Source organism: Homarus americanus, unplaced genomic scaffold (genome assembly GCF_018991925.1).
Source record: "Homarus americanus isolate GMGI-L3 unplaced genomic scaffold, GMGI_Hamer_2.0 scaffold24260, whole genome shotgun sequence".
Taxonomy (NCBI): Eukaryota; Metazoa; Arthropoda; class Malacostraca; order Decapoda; family Nephropidae; genus Homarus; species Homarus americanus.
In genome coordinates this window covers 5,575,303-5,591,468 of record NW_024721079.1, presented here as the reverse complement: position 1 = coordinate 5,591,468, position 16,166 = coordinate 5,575,303, and the positions used below count along the sequence as shown (strand labels likewise).

The following is a 16,166-nucleotide window of genomic DNA, read 5'->3' as shown; positions in this document are numbered from 1 at the left end:
TTGGCGTCTGTAGGGCTGTGTTGGCGTCTGTAGGGCTGTGTCTAGGCTATGTCGGTCTGACCAGGTCTCCAGTGTAAGATTTAACACATTCTCCCTCCACCTCCGTCTCTACCACCGCCACCACCACTTCCACCACCACCGGCGTCAGAAACAACTCGAGGCGTAAAGGCTTGAGTCGCTGAGTTGTGGCAAACCGCAGGAATTTAATTACTAAGATAAAGCTCATTAACACCGGGGCCAAATGAATTCTCGGATCCCAAAGCCGTACTAGAATTTCCATATTAAAATTCGTCAGTTGGGTTCGATTAAGTTAGGTTTGTATTATGGGTAGGTGGGATTGTTTGTTTTGGTTGGGTTAAGTTATGTTATGGGTAGATTAGGTTGTTTGTTTTGGTTGGGAGATGGTATAGGTTAAGGTAGGTTAGTTTAAATTCAATTAGTGTCAAGTTAAAGTAGGTTTGGGTAATTTAGGTTTGGTAAGGGTAGAGTACGTGTGATTGTTAGGTTATGGTTAATTTAAGTCAGGTTGCGTCAGGTTAGGATCCAGGGATTAGACAAGCCTTTTGGTGGTTATGGGTGAAATAAGAGAAATAAAGTGAAGAGAAAGAGAGAGAAGAAGAAGAAGAGAGAGAGAGAGAGAGAGAGAGGCATTTTTCGATGGTGAGAGATATTATGTTGTTTAGTTGACCTTACGTGACCTCTCCTGATGACCCCTGATGGCCCTCCTAACATAAAGCCTCTACTGATGATTCGTGGCCTCATATGGCGTCTGATAACCTCCTACATGACCTCTTGATGACCTCCTACATGACCTCTCTTGATGACCTCCTACATGACCTCTTTTGACGATCTTACATGATCTCGTGATAACTATGACCTCTCGTGATGACTTTTTATGACCTCACGTGATGACCTTTTATGACCTCACGTGATGACTTTTTATGACCTCACGTGATGACCTTTTATGACCTCACGTGATGACCTTTTATGACCTCACGTGATGACCTTTTATGACCTCACGTGATGACCTTTTATGACCTCTCGTGATGAAAACACCACTTACACCCACCTACCATTTGTTACATCCATATACGCTTCCATACACCCCACCTACACTCCACTTACGCCCCACTTACCGCCCTCTTACACCCACTTACACCTCCATACACCTACTTTACACTCTTTTTTTCATCATTCAAATCATTTATCTATTATAGCATTTTTTTTCGTTAATTTGGAGACTGGCCAGATGGAGGTTCCTGTACCCCTGCCAAAATCCATTAACCCCGGGATTTGGGTGATTATATAGAATGACCTTTTTCTATTGACAGGTGAAAAAGTGGCCCCATTTGTAGTGGCTGCAGATTGGGTTGTCTGGTGAAATTGGGAACAGGGCGAGGAAGAAGGGAGATGGTTGTGGTCACCTATTTCAAATAATTAAGTCAGGTGGAATTGGGGGGTAAGGTGAAGGGAAGGAAGGGATGAAGGGAAGGATGGGTGATCACCTATCAAAAAAAAATTGTCAGGTGTAATTGGGGACAAGATGATGGAGAGAGAGGGAGAAAGGCCTCCTATTTCAAATCAGTCTCTCTCTCTCTCTCTCTCTCTCTCTCTCTCTGTAGATAGACTATGGCACAGAGATAGATAAATGACGTATGGGAGGAGGGTGGTGGAGAAAACGGGTCACCAGGTAAAATTTGGGATAACTTTTCCCTTTTTTTTTCCTCTCCTCAAATTTACCTCTATTGTCCTTCATCACTGTACAGTAGCTAAAACAACTATCTGTGCAGGTGGGGGTCGATATGCTCCGAAATTTTACGTGTGACTAGTGACAGCCCTCATATACCAAAATTTATCGTCCATGGTCTCATATTGTTTCCCGCAAAGTATGCACGGATAGTTGTTTTAGCTACTGTACATAAAGTTACAGTTTGGGATGTGAAAGCGGTCGGGTGCAGTGTCGGTTTAGTATGTTGTGTGTTGTATGGAATCTTGTGGAGTGTAGGTTGTGTTTTATTGGTGCTAACAACTCTTTTTGTTTCTCTTTGCAGATACCTTGAACTGGCACGTCTCTTACTACCCACGGTGAGTGTTACCGTGTGTGTGTGTGTGTGTGTGTGTGTGTGTGTGTGTGTGTGTGTGTGTGTGTGTGTGTGTGTGTACGTGTGTGTGTGTGTGTGTGTTTATAGATTCTTAAGCGTCCTTCTCTCACTCTCATCCTTTCTTTCCACCCCATCCTCCTCCTCCACCACCTCCTCTCCTCCTCACCACCCTCCCACCTCTCACTCATACCACCCTCCTCCTCCTCCCTTACCACCCTCCTCCTCACTCCTTACCACCCTCCTCCTCACCACCCTCCTCACACGTCAGAGGATAAATTCTTTACTTCCTTTTGTGCTCAAGTTTTTTCTAGTGAAGAGGAAAATTAGGCCGCGTTTTATAGGCGTCTTCCTCGCATCTCCTCTTCCTCCTCTTTCCTCTACCCCTCTTCCTCCTTCCTCCTCCTCTTCTTCCTCCCTCCTCCTCTTCCTCCTTCTCATCTTTTTTTTCTTCATTTCGTCCCTCCACTTCGTTCTCTCCCCCTCCTCCCCCCAGTCGTTTTTCTCTATTTTCTGCTGCTGTTCCTCCTCTTCCGTTTCCTCTTTCCTTCTTTTTAATTTTCCTCCTCTTCTCTTTGTTTCCACCTTTCTCTTTTTATCCTTCCCTACCAATTATCACTTTATTCCATTCTATCTTTAATTTTCCTTTACATCTTCCTCCTCTTCCCTGTCTTCGCCCCTTTTTCCCCCTCTTTATTTTCTCTTCTTCTTCCCCCAACCTCTACCATCTTTCCTCCTCTTATCCTTTTACTCTTCATCCCCAAACATGTACCCTCTTCGCCCAGTTACCAGCGCTGGTCGTATATACAAGCAGTAGATACAGAGTATATCACAAGTGTCGTCGAATTACCGCTACCTGTCCCGTTAGTCTCTGGTAATTTCCCGACGATCGGTATCAGCGTACAGAGACAACAACAGGCAGGTAGATTTCCACCAGGTCACAGAAACACACTTGTGAACTGTAGTTTTTTAATATTTACTAAGTCATCACAAAACTGTTCACAGGGTATGTCTTTACCACTGGACTCCTCACTTTGTATATGTACAGCCAGCAAACCACCAGTGTACAATCCCTGAGTCTTTTCACTTTATATCGCTCACAACTATTCCACAATACTTGAACAACAATAATCTTCAGCTGTCACTAGGCTTGTACTTCACACTCTGTGCAGAAACGGGCGATTGACTTGACCAGACAACTCGCTGGCTGTTTATATACCTCTCGTCAGACGCCCCTAGAACATCCTAGCGCCACCCGGGCCTTGCAGATCGGAGAGAGATAAAACTGTGAAGTAAATCCTTACACAGGTAATATAATCAATATATACAATAAAATCTCCCCAAACTTGCCAAAATAACTGCTGCTTGGGATAGAAGTAATCAGAAGACCGAGTTCACAAAAATTATAATACTAAATTATGCCTCGGCATAACACCCTCTTCCCTCTTTTCACCTATTCTCTTCTTTCGTTTCTCCCCTCTTATCCTTTTCCTCTGTATCCAACCCTTCCCTGTTCTCCCTGTTCTCCATCATCTCTTCCCCTTCCTTCCTCCTCTCCCTCCCCCTTCTCCCTTTCCTCTCTCCCTAACCCCTTCTTCTTCCTTTCTCCCTAACCCTTCTTTCCTTTCTCCCTAACCCCTTCTTCCCTTTCCTAACCCCTTCTTCCTTCCTCCTTCCTCCTCCCTCCTCTTCCCTCCCTCCCCTTCCTCCCCTCCTCTTCCTCCCCTTCTCCCTCACCCTCCCTTCCCTCCCTTCCTCCTCTTCTTCCTCCTCTTCTTTCCTTTCTCCTTCCCTCCCCTTCCCTCCCCCTCTCACAACATTGATGACGTAAGAATGTTGATGTAACATTCTTGGTGTGAGAGTTGAACGTAAGAATGTGTGGAATTAAGGTAAATGTTAATGTTTACAAGTTCTTTCTCATCTTTATTGTGGTTTTGCTTCTTCCCATTTGCATTTTTACTGTCATTATATGTTTGGCTACATACCTGCATATCATGTTATCACCTGTCCAAGTGTTTATTAAGGTAGTCGTAGTGAAGTACAGGTGTGTGTGTGTGTCCGTGTGTGTGTGTCTCTTGCTACACACTTGCCTCCCTCCCACCCTCTCCTCCTTCAGGTGTGTTAATGAAGTATACCTGTGTTTGTTTTCCAGTTGGCGAGGAGGGTCAGGCGGGGATGAGGTCATCTGTGTGACGTCATGGTGCCCAGAGGTCACGGCCACTGCTCCTGCTAGCATGTGTGTTGATGCTCGTAGTCTGCCCTCCCTCAAGGTGAGAGACTGTGTTGATGATGTTGATGATTTACCTGTGTTGATATACCTGTGTTGATGAATTACCTGTGTTGATGATTTACCTGTGTTGATATACCTGTGTTGATTTACCTGTGTTGTTGGTATACCTGTGTTGATGATATACCTGTGTTGATGTTTACCTGTGTTGATATACCTGTGTTGATGATTTACCTGTGTTGTTGATATACCTGTGTTGATGATTTACCTGTGTTGATGATTTACCTGTGTTGATGATTTACCTGTGTTGATATACCTGTGTTGATTTACCTGTGTTGTTGATATACCTGTGTTGATATACCTGTGTTATGATTTACCTGTGTTGATGATTTACCTGTGTTGATGATTTACCTGTGTTGATGTTAATTTTTCTGAGAAAAAGTTGATGTTTTTTCCTTTCCCTGTATCCGTCCGCTTTTCCTGTATCCGTCCGTCTTTCCTGTATCCGTCCGTCTTTCCCTGTATCCGTCCGCATGTCCCTATATCCGTCCGCCTTTCCTGTATCCGTCCGCTGTCATCCGTCCGCCTTTTCCTGTATCCGTCCGCATGTCCCTGTATCCGTCCGCATGTCCCTGTATCCGTCCGTCTTTCCCTGTATCCGTCCGCATGTCCCTGTATCCGTCCGTCGCTCCGTTTATATGTCTGTAAAATTCTCCCCAAGTTAATCCAATAGTGTCCAATTTTCATCGACTTTTTTTTTTTAATTATTTTTTTTTTGTTTTGTTGTTATGTTTATGCTAATTTTGTATTCATGTACGTCATTGTTTTTGTCCGAAGTTTGTTTGGCGGTGACTGTGTTGACGTTAAATATTTGGTTGAGAATTTAGTTGGAGATTTTGAAAGTTAAGGGAATTAGGTCAGTAAATCCCACAGTTTGGAAGGGATTACTTTAAACTCCCTCATTTAGGATTAATATTTTTTTTTTTTCGGTTATATTAATACGAGTTTTAAATATTGTGCCTTCTTTAATGTCTGAGGGTTGGAGACCACGCCCTACCACTTCAACCATTTTCAGGCGTATTTTTTATATTTTTTCTAATTTATTTTATTTATTTAGTTTTTTTTCAATTCTCAAAATATTATATACCTTTTCTGGACATCGTGTATATTGTATTCATCCACCCTAGCCTCTACCCCCCACCAACCATTAGTTTCACTGATTGATAAAAATATATTGTTTCTACCATAATCCTCTTGAGTCTTAAGTTATTTTACTTAGATTTTTGCGCGTGTGTGTATTTATTTATTCAACTTTCAGTATTGTTCTCATTGATTTAGCGAGATAGAGAGAAACTTAACCTCGAGATTGAGAGCGAGAAAGAGAAAAAAAGAAAAAAGAAAAAAGAAATGGGTGGGTGAGACTTGGCATATTGTGTTAGAGTGAGAGAGAGAGAGAGAGACGTGGTTCAGCTGGGTGGTCTCGTCTCCAGCCGCTAAACCTATTTTATGTCTTTATGATCAAGTCATCTCACCACAAAGGATGGGGTGAGGGTGAGGGATGAGAGTGGGGTGAGGGGATGAGAGTGAGGGTGAGGATGGGAGTGAGGGTTGGGATGGGAGTGAGGTGAGGTTGGGAGTGAGGAGGTGAGGATGAGAGTGAAGGGGTGAGGGGATGGGAGTGAGGGTGTGATGGGAGTGAGGGTGAGGGATGGGTAGGGGATGTGATGGGAGTGAGGGTGAGGGTTGGGGTGAGGGTTGGGAGTGAGAGGTGGGGATGAGGTGAGGGTGAGGATGGGAGTGAGGGGGTGTGATGGAGTGAGAGGTGAGGGATGAGAGTGAGGGGTGAGGGATGGGAGTGAGGGGGTGTGATGAGATGAGGTTGGGAGTGAGAGGTGAGGATGAGAGTGGGGGTGAGGGATGGAGTGAGGGGTGTGATGGGAGGTGAGGGGTGAGGGGGATGAGGTGAGGGGAGGTGGGGTGGGGGGGTGTGATGGGAGTGAGAGGTGAGGGGGATGGGGTGGGGTGGTGATGGGGGGAGAGGGTGAAGGGGTGGGGGTGAGGGGTTGGGAATGAGGGGTGGGGGGTGAGGGGATGGGGTGAGGGGGGTGTGATGGGAGTGGGGGTGAGGGTTAGGGGTTAGGGGTGAGGGTTGGGGTGAGAGGTGAGGGATGAGTGAGGTGAGGGGATGGGAGTGGGGGTGTGATGGGTGGGGTGAGGGATGGGTGAGGGGATGTGATGGGAGTGAGGGGTGAGGTTGGGGTGAGGGTTGGGGAGGGGATGAGGTGAGGGGGTGAGGGGATGGGGTGGGGGTGTGATGGGAGTGGTGAGGGATGGGGTGGGGTGGTGATGGGGTGGGGTGAAGGGTGAGGGGTGAGGGTTGGGAATGGGGGTGGGGTGGGGGGATGGGAGTGAGGGGTTGATGGGAGTGAAGGGTGAGGGGTGACTGATGGGAGAGAGGTGAGGGGTGACTGATTGGAGTGAGGTGAGGTGGGGGATGGGAGTGGGGTGAGGGATGGGAGTGAGGTGAGGATGGGGTGAGGGTGATGGTTGAGTGAGAGGTGAGGTTGGAGTGAGGTGAGGATGGGGTGAGGTGAGGATGGGGTGAGGTGGGGATGGGGTGAGGGTGAGGGATGGGAGTGAGGGGTGAGGGATGGGAGTGAGGGGTGAGGATGGGAGTGAGGGGGTGTGATGGGGATGAAGGGTGAGGGTGACTGATTGAGTGAGAGGTGAGGGAGGATGGGGGTGAGGGTATGGGAGTGGGGTGGGATGGGAGTGAGGTGAGGATGGGGTAGGGGTGAGGGATGGGAGTGAGGGTGAGGGATGGGAGTGATGGTTGGTGATGGGAGTGAAGGTGAGGATGGGAGGAGGGGTGAGGAATGGGAGTGAGGGGTGAGGGATGGGAATGAGGATGTGATGGGAGTGGGGGTGGGGTTGGGAGTGAGGGGAGGAGGGTGTGTGGCGCCTGGCCGAGCTTGATTGACCTGTCGGATTTCTGAGATTTGTGAGGTGGAGGATGTGGGGGGCTTTCCCCGTCCTTCTCTTCCACTTCCTTCCCTCTTCCCCTTCCTCTCCACTCCTCTCCTTCCCCCCTCCCTCCTTCCTTCCCTCTCCTCCTTCCCTTCCCTCTCCTCCTTCTCTCCTCCTTCCCTTCCCTCTCCCTCCTCCTTCCCCTCCCTCCTTCCCTTCCCTCTCCTCCTCTCCCCTCTCCCTCCCTTCCTTCCCTCTCCTCCTCTCCTTCCTCCACTCCTTCCCTTCCTCTCCTCCTCTCCTTCCCCTCTCCTCCTTCCCTTCCTCTCCCTCCTCCCTTCCCTCTCCACTCCCTCCTTCCCTCTCCCCCTTCCCTCCCCTTCCCCTTCCTGTCTGTCTATGTTTCTGACGTCTTTCTGATTAGTGTGTGGTGATAGTGTAGAGGTTGATGATGGGGATGGGTGAAGGTGTGTGGTGGTGATGGGGTAGGGTGTATGATGATGTGAGAGAGGAAGTGTGGGTGAGGTGGTGGTGGTGATGAGGGTGGTATGATGTATGGATAAGTTGCGTGGTGGTGATGGGGTGTAGGGGTGTGTTGTATGATGGTGATGGGTGGTGGGGATGGGGTGTAGGGTTGTGTTGCGTGGTGGTGATGGGGTGTAGGGTGTGTTGTATGATGGTGATGGGTGGTGGGGATGGGGTGTAGGGTTGTGTTGCGTGGTGGTGATGGGGTGTAGGGGTGTGTTGTATGATGGTGATGGTGGGGATGGGGTGTAGGGTTGTGTTGTGTGGTGGTGATGGGGTGTAGGGTGTGGTATGATGGTGGTGGTGATGGGGGTGTGGGTGTGGGGTGTGTGGTGGTTATGGGGTGTAGAGGTGTTGTGTGGTGGTGATGGGGTGTAGAGAGGTGTTGCGTGGTGGTGATGGGGTGTGGGGTGTATTGTGTGGTGATAGTGTAGGGAGGTGATGGGTGCGAAGGTGGAGGGATGTTAGTAGTTATGAGGTGTGATGTTGGTCGTGTTGTGTGGGAGAGGAGCATTACAACACAGGAGGGAACCTTCACCCTCCTCTCCCCCCTCTTCATCCCAAACCCCCCTCCCTCCCAACCCCCTCCTCCTCCTCCTCCTCCTCCTCCTCCTCCTCCCACGCCAGAGACAGTCATTACCCGCATAAGAACCGCACATAGAATCCAATGGGCGAATTTCCTGCCCTCTAGATTGATGGCAGAGTCCAAATGTTGTCAGGACCAACGAAAGACATCATTAACGACCTTGTTTTTTCTTGTGTGTGTGTGTGTGTGTGTGTGTGTGTGTGTGTGTGTGTGTGTGTGTGTGTGTGTGTGTGTTTGTGTTTCAGTGGCAGCCAAGTACACCTGTCTGTAGTTTTTGACGGTGTGTTGCCAGGCGTGGGTGTGTTGCCAGGCGTGGGTGTGTGATGCCAGGTGTGGATGTGTTGCCAGGCGTGGGTGTGTTGCCAGGTGTGGGTGCGTTACCTGCCGGTGTGCCAGTGCTGGTTAGTTGCCAGGCGTTGGTGTATTGCCATACAGGGGTGTGTTGCCATGCGGGGGTGTGTTGCCATGCGGGGTGTGTTGCCAGACGTGGGTGTGTTGCCAGGCGTGGGTGTGTTGCCAGGGTGGGTGTGTTGCCATGCGGTACGTTGCCATGCGGGTCGTTGCCAGGCGTGGGTGTGATGCCAGCCGGGGTGTGCCAGTGTTGGTTGGTGCCAGGCGTTGGTGTATTGCCACGGGGTGTGTTGCCATGCGGGGTGTGTTGCCATGCGGGGTGTGTTGCCAGGCGTGGGTGTGTTGCCAGGGGTGGGTGTGTTGCCATGCGGGGTACGTTGCCAGGCGTGGTGTGTTGCCAGCCGGGGTGTGCCGGTGTTGGTTGGTTGCCAGGCGTTGGTGTGTTGCCAGGCGTTGGTGTGTTGCCAGGCGGGGGTGTGTTGCCAGGCAGGGGTGTTTTGCCATGCGGGAGTGTGTTGCCAGGCGGGGGTGTGTTGCCAGGCGTGGGTGTGTTGCCAGGCGTGGGTGTGTTGCCATGCGGGGGTGTGTTGCCAGGCGTGGGTGTGTTGCCATGCGGGGTGTGTTGCCATGCGGGGTGTGTTGCCATGCAGGGGTTTGCCAGTGTTGGTTGGATTGCCATGCGTGGGTGTGTTGCCAGGCGGTGTGTGTTGCCAGGCGGTGTGTGTGCCAGAAGGGTGTGTGATCACATACGGGGTGTGCGATGCCAGACAGGGTGTGTTGCCAGGCGTGGGTGTGTTGCCAGGCGGTGAGTTGCCAGACAGGGTGTGTTGCCAGGTGGTGTGTGATGTCAGACGTGAATATGCAAGTGTTGGTATGTTGCCAGGCGTGGGTGTGCGTGTAGTTTTTCACACACACACACACACACACACCTGGTTCCTGGCCTCCATGATAATATGGAGGAACCACAACACATCTTACCGTATCTATATATCCAGTGTTAAGGAGCTTTTTATTATTATTATTATTATTATTATTATTATTATTATTATTATTATTATTATTATTATTATTATTATTATTATTATTATTATTATTATTATTATTATTATTATTATTGATTCCTCTATAAATGTTGAATAATTATCTGTGCAAGTTACAGTCGCGTAAACGTAATTCTTTGTATCTCACTGTAATGCCAGTTTTGCGTACTGTGAATCACCACATGTACTGCTTTTATCACACACACACACACACACACACACACACACACACACACACACACACACACACACACACACACACACACACACCAACTTACTCATAGTTCCTTCCATAATTACCCCAAATTAACACAAATAGGTGACAGTACATCATTACAACTTGCAGGAGTAGCAGAAGAAGGCAACGGGTTATGGTGACGATATTGTACCAGGTGTCGTATCTCTTGTTGTTGCAGGTGTGGGGTGAGGCGCACCTCTACTATGGGTGAGCGCTGGAGGGCAGGATGGCCAGGCGCGAGGGTCATGGGCCAGCACCCCCACCTCCTCCACCACCACCTCCTCCTCCACCTCCTCCTCCTCCCACCAACATGGGCATCGTCACGCTGCTAGTCCTCCTGGGTCTCCTCTCCTCAGGTAAGCCTTCCTCGTTACCCACCTTTAATTAAGATGTAGAGACAGGTGAGTTGGGCGTGATGTGTCTTGCAGTGGACTCTTTTTATGAGGCTATTTCTTCGCCTTGGGTTACCTGTAAGTGTTAACGAGGTGACAGGTAGGTGTAAGAGTTTTTGTGGGTATAAATGAGGTAGGTTTAAGGCTAATTAAGTGACGGAAAGGTGTAAGACTAATTAATGAGGTAAGAGGTAGGTGTAAGGCTAATTAGGTGACGGGTAGGTGTAAGACTAATTAATGATATTTTTGGTAGGTGTAAAACTAATTAATGAGGTAACAGGAAGGTGAAAGACTAATTAAGAATGTGACAGGTAGATAATTTGATCTACTGAAATGAACTCTTAACTTAACGTGAATTTAACATAACTTGACGTAACCTACAGTAGACTTTACACTGTAGGAAGAGTCGTAGTCCTGTAGCCATAGTGAAACGTGGGTTGTGGTCACCGTAGAATTATGTAGCCGGATTATGGTGCACAGTATCTGTCGCTGTACTTGTGTGTGTGTGTGTGTGTGTGTGTGTGTGTGTGTGTGTGTGTGTGTGTGTGTGTGTGTGTGTGTGTGTCATACTTCTTTGTTTCAACTGCCATCTCTAATATCAACTAGTGGAGAGAGATACTGAGAGATTGGGTAATAAAGACAGAGAAAAACAGAGACAGAACTACAAATAAAGAGACAGACAGAGATAAGTGAGAGAGAGAGACAGGTACTACAGGGAGATAGTATAAGTGAGAGACAGGTGAGAGACAGGTACTACAGGGAGATAAATAAGAGACAAGGAGAGAGACCACCAGCATGATCATACTGAATTATCTCCCTCACCTGCTGGCTTAACCCCCCTCACTACTGCTGGCTTAAACCCCCTCACTCACTGCTGGCTTAACCCCCCTCCTCACTGCTGGCTTAACCCCCCTCACTCACTGCTGGCTTAACCCCCCTCACTCCTGCTGGCAACCCCTCACTCACTGCTGGCTTAACCCCCTCACTCCTGCTGGCATAACCCCCCTCCTCCTGCTGGCAATCCCCCTCACTCACTGCTGGCTTAACCCCCCCCTCACTCTGCTGGCTTAACCCCCTCCTCACTGCTGGCTTACCCCCCTCACTCTGCTGCTTACCCCCCTCACTCCTGCTGGCAACCCCCTCACTCACTGCTGGCTTAACCCCCTCACTCACTGCTGGTAACCCCCCCTCACTCACTGCTGGCTTCCCCCCTCCTCCTGCTGGCTAACCCCCCTCCTCCTGCTGGCAACCCCCCTCACTCACTGCTGGCTACCCCCCTCCTCCTGCTGGCTTAACCCCCCTCACTCACTGCTCTTACCCCCCTTCACTCACTCTTCACTCCCTCCATAGGCATATAAACCGACACTCCAGAATTTCTCCCTATAGGCCTACACTGTCTCAGAGTGTCTCCCCATAGGCGAAAAGTCTCAGGATTTAACCCCATGGAATTAAAACCTCACTCTCCATAGGCTTACCAACTTTCTCACCAGGATTTAACCTCATAGGCCTTCAAACTCTCCCCAGAATTTATCCCCATAGACCTACACAATTTCACCCCATGATTTCTTGCTATACGGTTGCAAATGTTCTGTCATTTCCCCCCCAATAGGCCTATAATTTGTGTCCCTTTGTATTCTCCCCTTAGGCCTTCAGTCATTCTTCTAGGTTAGCTCGTCTTAGGCCTATGATATAATATATATCCCGGAGATATTTGCCTTAAAAATACAGTGTGTCTCCATGGGAAATTCTCTCCATAGGCTTATAAACATTCTCTTGGGGTTTGAAGATAAATATTTGAGGTGGTGGGGGGGGGTACTTCTCAACCCCTACCCCCACTACCTTATACCCCTAGCCCATCCCCAACCTCTACTATCCCGTTCCCAATCCCTGCTATCCCATCCTCAATCCCTACTATCCCATCCCCAACTATCCTATCCTCAATCCACCACTACCCCTCCTCCATCCAAAACTACCCCTCCTCCATCCACCCTACCCCTCCTCCATCACCACTACCCCCTCCTCAATCACCACTACCCCTCCTCCATCCACCACTACCCCTCCTCCATCCACCACTACCTCCATCCACCACTACCCCTCCTCCATCCACCAGTACCCCCTCTCCATCCACCACTACCCCTCCTCCATCCACCCTACCCCTCCTCCATCCACCACTACCCCTCCTCCATCCCACCACTACCCCCTCCTCCATCCCACCTACCCCTCCTCCATCCACCACTACCCCTCCTCCATCCACCACTACCCCCTCCTCCATCCACCACCTACCCCTCCTCCATCACCACTACCCCTCCTCCATCCACCACTACCCCTCCTCCATACCACCCCCTCCCTCCATCCACCACTACCCCTCCTCCATCCCCACTACCCCTCCTCCATCCACCCTACCCTCCTCCATCACCACCCTCCCTCCATCACCACCCTCCTCCATCCACCACTACCTCCTCCATCCACCACTACCCCTCCTCCATCCCCACCTACCCCCTCCTCCATCCACCACTACCCCTCCTCCATCCACCACTACCCCCTCCTCCATCCACCACTACCCCCTCCTCCATCCACCACTACCCCTCCTCCATCCCCACCTCCTCCATCCACCACTACCCCCTCCTCCATCCACCACTACCCCTCCTCCATCCACCCACCCACCCACCCCTACTCCCCATCCTCCTACTTCCCCATAAATGACATAGTACATTTTCTCTAGTACACATAATTATTGGAACCTTATGACGTATAGAAACCAATGACGTTCGTTTAAAAACCTATTGGCGCATTAAACAAAACCCCTACACCCTTGGCTATAGCTCCCACATAGGCCTAAGAAATTGTCGTATATATATTAACCACCATAGGTCTAAAAAGTTATCTCCTTTTAGTTTATCTCCCATAGGTCTAAACATGTCTTATAGTTTATCTCACATAGGTCTAAAAATGTCTTATAGTTTATCCCATAGGCCTAAAATATGTCTTATAGTTTATCCCCATAGGCCTAAAAATGTCTCCATATGGTTTATCCTGCATAGGCCTGAAATGACTTTCCTTGTGGTTTATCCCCCAGAGGCCTAAAATGTGTTTCCATAGTGTATCCCCATAGGCCTAAAAAATCTTATGATTTATCCCATGTAGGCCTAAAATTTATATCCTTATATTTTATTCCCATAGGCATAAAAAAATCAGTGTATCCCCATAGGCCTAAAATATATCATATAGTTTACCCCCATAGGCCTAAAAAGTCTCCTTATAGTTTATCCCCATATGCCTAAAAAAAAATCTGTCATAGTATATCCCCCATAGGCCTGTCTCTCACCAAGATTTTCTTCTCCCAGTAGGCCTAGAAATTTATGTCATAACGTGGCCCACTTGTGTTATGTTCAGTATGCTAATGTAACGATCAAAGGGAAAACTCGGTTCCTTATATCACACAACCTTGGTGATCGTAATTTTTCTTTTTTCTTTTCTCTACTTCTCTTCCCTTTTCGTATTTTTCTTTTTCAACCCTCTTTTGTGTCTTTGTCTATCTCGTTCTCTCCTCTTACTTTTAATTTCCTCTCTGACATGAAGTGGGCGAACGTCCGACTAACAATATTTTCCTTAAGCGAGGCTCCAGACGCAGTTGATTGCTTACACTGGCAATGGGCTATTTTATGGTACGGCCCAGAGTGTACCACAGTATCCATAATGAATAATAGGAAACGATAATAAATAATATAATAGTGACAGTAGTAAATAATAATAATAATAAAATAACGATGAATAAGTCAATAATTTAATAATAATAATAATAATAAAAAGTAGGATACGTAGCTGAAGTGAGATTCATATATAATTTATGGTATAATAATCTTTTTCCATTGTACATCAACGAAATTCGAGAAGACGTAATTTGAAAAGTTATAACTCATTTTCAGAGATTTTGTGAGGCATTAGTGGCTAGGATTATTCATGAGTGTAATTTAATTCTGGCGGTGGAGAGGGAAGGCCGTAACCAGGCAAGATGGCCGCCCACTGTGTCACTCCCAGGCTGTACGTCATTTGAATAGGGAATATTTCACCACACACACACACACACACCTTCCCTTCCGTTCCCTTCCAGAAAGAAAAATCTTCGTAACTTTTTAGTTTTGTCTTATATGAAAGTAAATCATTAACTCACTTTCGCCTTTACAGTCCAGATGTAATGTTTACAGCCCAGTCTTCTTAGAGCTGGCAGGGGTGGGGGCTGAGTGGGTCACGCCCTTGGAACCCGGCACGACGAAATGGATCTGCGGAACACGAATGACATTTTACTGAGATGAGGTTCTTAAATCCTCAAGCCAGTCTCTTAAGTAGGTTCTGTAAGCTGGATAAGGCCCTTGGGGATGTTTTCTTCATGGCCAGATAGACCCTGTGTGTGTGTGTGTGTCGACCATGGTGGTGATATATTCTGTCTGCCTCCTTCCCTCCCTGTCGTACACCCGTTTACTTTTTTCTCTCTCAGTTTCCTTACTCTCCCTTTCCTCTCGCTCTTGCTCCTCCGTTACTCTCCCCTTGTCCTTCTTTTCCCTCCCTTTTCCTTCTTCCCTTCCCGTCCCTTCTTTCTCCCTTTCTTCTTTTCCTCCCTTTTTCATTCTTTTCCCTCCTTTTTTCATTCTTCCTCCTTTTTCTTCTTCCTCCCTTTTTCATTCTTTTTTTCCCATCTTTTTTATCCTTCTTCCCTCCCTTTTTCATTCTTTTCCTTCCCTTTTCCTTCTTTCTCCTCCCTCTTTTCTTCCCCCCTTTTTTATTCTTTTCCCCCATTTTTACTTCTTTCCTCCTTTTTTCCCTTTCATTCCTCTCCATTTTTTCATTCCCTCCCATTTTCCCTTTTCTCCTTTTTTTCCCTCCCTTTTTCCTTCTTTCCTCCTTTTCCTTTCTTCCCCTCCCTTTTTCATTCTTTCCTCCTTTTTTCATTCTTTTCTCCCTTTTTTCATTATTCCTCCCTTTTCCTTCTTCCCCTCCCTTTTCCTTCTTCCCTCCCTTTTCCTTCTTTCCTCCTTTCCCCTTCTTCTCCCCTTTTCCCTTCTTTTCCCTCCTTCCCCCTTTCTTCCTCCTTTTTCCGTTTTCCTCCTTTTTCCCTTTCCCTCCCCTTTTTCCTTTCCCTCCCCTTTTTCCTTTCCCTCCCTTCCTCCTTCCCCCCTCCCTTCCTCCTTCCCTCCCTTCCTCCTTCCCTCCCTTTTTCAATCTTCCTTCCTTTTTCTTCTTTTTTCCTCCCTTTTCCTTTCTTCCTCCCTTTTTCCTTCCCTCCTTTTTTCCTTCTTCTCCTTTTTCCTTCTTCCCGTCCTTACTCTCCCTTTCCTCCTTACTCTTAACTAGTTGTGTGGGCGAGGGAGCGAGCGAGCGTGGCCGACACAGAAGAGGTGAAGCCATGCCTCTACTTCTCCTATTTACAGAAATGGGCTTCTCCACACCTGTCACCGCCTCCAACCTTGCTGATATTAGTTGTTGTTGTGCATAGATGACTGTAGTGGCAGGTGTGGTGTTCCCGAGCTCTCCTTCCCTCCTTCGTTCCTTCCCATTTTATCACCCTACCACCTCCTCTCTCTTCATCCCTCCATCCCTCTCTTCCTCCCTCCATCCCTCTCCCTCCCCTATCACTCTCTTTCTCCCTCTCTCCCTCCCCATCACTCTCTCCTTCCTTTATTTCCTTTCTATCCTCCCTTCGTCTCTCCTTCCCTTCTTATCTACCGCACCTCCCTCCTTTTTTT

The 16,166-nt window shown here is 48.2% G+C and overlaps 1 protein-coding gene across 12 annotated transcripts in view; it reads left to right on the top strand.

Moving 5' to 3' along the window:
* The first annotated feature begins 2,049 nt into the window (after positions 1-2,049).
* The window catches only part of LOC121861471 (protein turtle-like), a 129,654-nt gene continuing 115,537 nt past the window's right edge, over positions 2,050-16,166 (top strand). For 11 of the 12 annotated variants that reach the window (XM_042359230.1, XM_042359228.1, XM_042359237.1 and 8 more), the window contains exons 1-3: positions 2,050-2,085; positions 4,252-4,369; positions 10,212-10,389. In XM_042359230.1, coding sequence (XP_042215164.1) covers positions 10,260-10,389 — 130 coding nt within the window. In that variant the 5' untranslated portion in view covers positions 2,050-2,085; positions 4,252-4,369; positions 10,212-10,259. The remainder of the gene's footprint in view (positions 2,086-4,251; positions 4,370-10,211; positions 10,390-16,166) is intronic. The other variant, XM_042359227.1, reaches the window with a different exon arrangement.